Source organism: Orycteropus afer, unplaced genomic scaffold (assembly GCF_000298275.1).
Source record: "Orycteropus afer afer isolate SDZICR_OR568_19922 unplaced genomic scaffold, OryAfe1.0 scaffold00018, whole genome shotgun sequence".
Lineage (NCBI taxonomy): Eukaryota > Metazoa > Chordata > Mammalia > Tubulidentata > Orycteropodidae > Orycteropus > Orycteropus afer.
Window position 1 is genome coordinate 2470256 of NW_006921605.1, and position 3391 is coordinate 2473646.

Consider the following 3391-nt stretch of genomic DNA (forward strand, 5'->3'; position numbering starts at 1 on the left):
CGCACACGTAAACACACGCCTCAACACTTCACATCACACACGTGACGCCTGTGCAGGCTGCAACCGGTGTAAGAAGGAAGCCGTCAGAAGGAAACGCAAATATTTTCTAATAGGCGGTGACAGAGAAATGGCCAGACGGCGCCCTGTCAAAGGCAGAGCACGTGCCGGACCTGGAGAACAAGGGGGTCATGCCGAGTCCTGGCTCTCGCAGGTTCACTGAACAGCAATGAACTCAGAATGACTCCTACGTTTAAAGGTAAATTTGTCCAATGCAGTATGTCATTTGATTTCTTGACTGTTGCTTCCATGGGTGTTGGTGGCGGAACCATAAACTGAAATCCCTGACAACTTCAGTCTTTTCTCCATTTATCATGATGTTGCTTGTTGGTCTAGTTGAGAGGATCTGTTTTCTTTATGTTGAGGTGTGATCCACACTGAAGACCACACTCATCTACGAACTTGTCACACTGTGGTGCCTGCGTGTTGCTATCATGCGGAAGCTATGCCACCAGTATTTCAAACACTAGCAGGGTCACCCTGGTGGGTGAGTTTCAATCTACTTCTGAAAGAAGTGACCACTGAGAACCTTATGAATAGCAACGAGACACTGATAAATTGGACTTCCTCAAAATTAAAAACTTCTCATCTTTGAAAAACACTGCTAAGAGAATGAAAAACAAGCCAAGAGTCAGAGAATGTATTTGCACAACACACACCTGAGAAAGGACCTGCTGCCAAACACTGTCAAGTGTTCTTGAAACTCCAAAGGAAGCAAACAACTCATCTTCTTTAAAAAAAAAAGGGGGGGGGGGATTTGAACAGATACTTCAGCAAACAAGAGACTGTTGTTGTTGTTATGTGCCGTCGAGTCAGCCCTGACTCATAGCGAACCCTCCTTGGGTTTCCGAGGCAGTATCACTACGGAAGTAGGACTGCCCAACCCAGAGATAAAGGGGCCAAATGCACACCTGGGAATAGCTCTACATCATCAGCCACTGTTGCGTGAAGTCAATTATGACTCCTCATAGAACCGCACAGGGTCTCCAAGGCTGTCATCTTGAGGGACGCAAAGCCCAAACCACACCCACTGCCATGGAGTCGATTCTGACCCACAGCACCCCTAGAGGACAGAGTGGAACTGTTCCATAAAGTTTCCTAGGTTGTCATCTTAAGGTAAGCGAAGCCCAAACCACACCACCCCCTGCCAAGGAGTCAGCACCCCTGGACAGAGTAGAACTGCCCCATAGAGTTTCCTAGTGCCTAAGACATTTGACTGCTAACCAGAAGGCTGGCGGTTCAAACCCACCAGCCATTCCTTAGAAGGAAGATGGGGTAATCTACTTCCATAGAGATACCACCTCGGAAACCCAAGGAGGGTTCGCTATGAGTCAGATCTGACTCAACAGCAATACATTTGGTTTTTGGTTGTTGTTTGGTTGTTGTTGTGGACTCTACAGAAGGAGACCACCAGGTCTTTTGCACCACAGAGCCACTAGTGGGTTCGAACCGCTGACCTTTTGGTTAGCAGCTGAGTGCTAAAATATTGTGCCACCAGGGATCCTCCATTAGCCATACACCAAAAACCCAAACCCACTGCCTTAGAGTTGATCCCAATTCCTAGTGACCCGACAGAACCACCCCATTGGGTTTCCAAGGCTGTAAACATTATGGAAGCGGGTGGCCACATCTTTCACCTGCAGGAGTAGCTGCTGGGTTCAAACTGTCGACTTTTCAATATAATATAAACTCAGTACCCCCTAAAGAGGAACACCCCCTTCCCTCTCCCTGCCACCCCCGATAACCATGAATAAGCTTTGGGTTCTATGCATTTGCCTACTTCAAATAAGTGAGACCATTCAGTATTTGTCCCTTTGTGGCCAAATTACTGCACTCAGCATTCTCAAGGCTCAACCATGACCTGGCATGCAGCAGGGCTTCATTTCTGTTCATGGCTGCATAATATTCCATTGTGTGGATGGCCCACATTCTGTTTACGCATTCATCTGTTCGATTTTTAAATAATGTACTCTGTTTTTGCTGAAATACATGCAGCACAGCGCTCAGGAGTCCAGCAATCTCTCCGCCTTCTGTAATGACACTGATGACATTCAAGCTGTGCAAGTGTCCCACCCCGTCCCAGACTGCTCCTCCCACGAATATAAACTGAAAACCGAGGTCCAATGCCACAGAGCAGGGGACAATGCCCTGACTGTGTGCACGCTGTGAGGCCTGACGCTCTTCCACCCAGTGCCAGCCTTCCCCTCTCAGACAGCACCAGCCATCAGTGTTTTAATGTACACGTAGCTACTGTTACATGCCAGATACAAGGCAACTGAAAGGAGGGAATGACCTGCGCCAAGTGTTTTATAATCTTCCCTGCCACATGTTCCCACTACATATCACAGATGACGTCTAAGAGAGCTGAAAGGTTCTACAACTCCACACAGACTGAGTCCTTGGGCTTCACGACCTAGTGGCAGGCCCACACTGGGCCAGGCCCCTGGAGGGCGGCCCTGCCAGCACAGAGCCCTCCCACATGGAATTCCCTTACCTATCCAGCACTCCAGGCGGGCACAGGGGGTGGTCTTCACCACATCTGGAGGGTCCACACCAACATTGAGGCAGAGCACCAGGGCAACACTGACCGTCTTCATCTGCAAACACACAGAAGACACAAGTGGTTGGGCAGGGAAGCTCAGAACACACCCCCACGGCGGCCCAGCCCCTCCCCTCCCCGCCCTCGGCACCAGCCACTCGTGGGTGCTGTTTCCAAAGGAGCCCCTTCTCTGAAGACGGGAGTCAGGCACAGCGGGCAGGGGGGTGAGGGTGCGTGGCAGGAGAACCTTGTCTCGGGCTTCCTTAGGATAAATTTCCAGAAGTGGAATTAGTCAGTCCAAAGACATAGCTTTTTTCCGGTGCCTGAACACGCTGCCAGATGCCTTTGTTCAAACTCTGCCCAGATTCGCATTCCCACCAGTCTAACGAGACTCATTATTTATCATTGTGAACCAGCACATGACATAAAACTGTCGCACTGGCTGAGCTCATGCTCATCGGTGGGGCCAACCATCTTTGCAAATGGTTACTCAGTACTTGAACCGTCCATCTTTTGTGATCTGTCTATTCATGCTTATTGCCACTTATTTACTGGCATTGCGCTTCCTGATTGATTTTCCTCCCCACGTTACACCCTGCCAGTGGTCTCCAGGCTTCGTGTTGTCAGCTGAGCCATGTCCTGCTTGCTGGCCCCCACAGCACTGGGCAACATCTCATCCCCTCTGTGTTCCTAGCCCTGGGAAATGTCAGCCCCACCCCCCCAGCTGTTCAAAGCAGGACGCTGCAGGTCACCCCAAAGCTACCCCAAGACTGTCACGTGTTCAATAAACACTTA

The 3391-nt window shown here is 50.0% G+C and overlaps 1 protein-coding gene across 1 annotated transcript in view; it reads right to left on the bottom strand.

Moving 5' to 3' along the window:
• The window catches only part of RPTOR (regulatory associated protein of MTOR complex 1), a 428490-nt gene that overhangs the window by 323211 nt on the left and 101888 nt on the right, over nucleotides 1-3391 (bottom strand). Inside the window, exon 2 of the mRNA XM_007959595.1 lies at nucleotides 2552-2654. Coding sequence (XP_007957786.1) covers nucleotides 2552-2654 — 103 coding nt within the window. The remainder of the gene's footprint in view (nucleotides 1-2551; nucleotides 2655-3391) is intronic.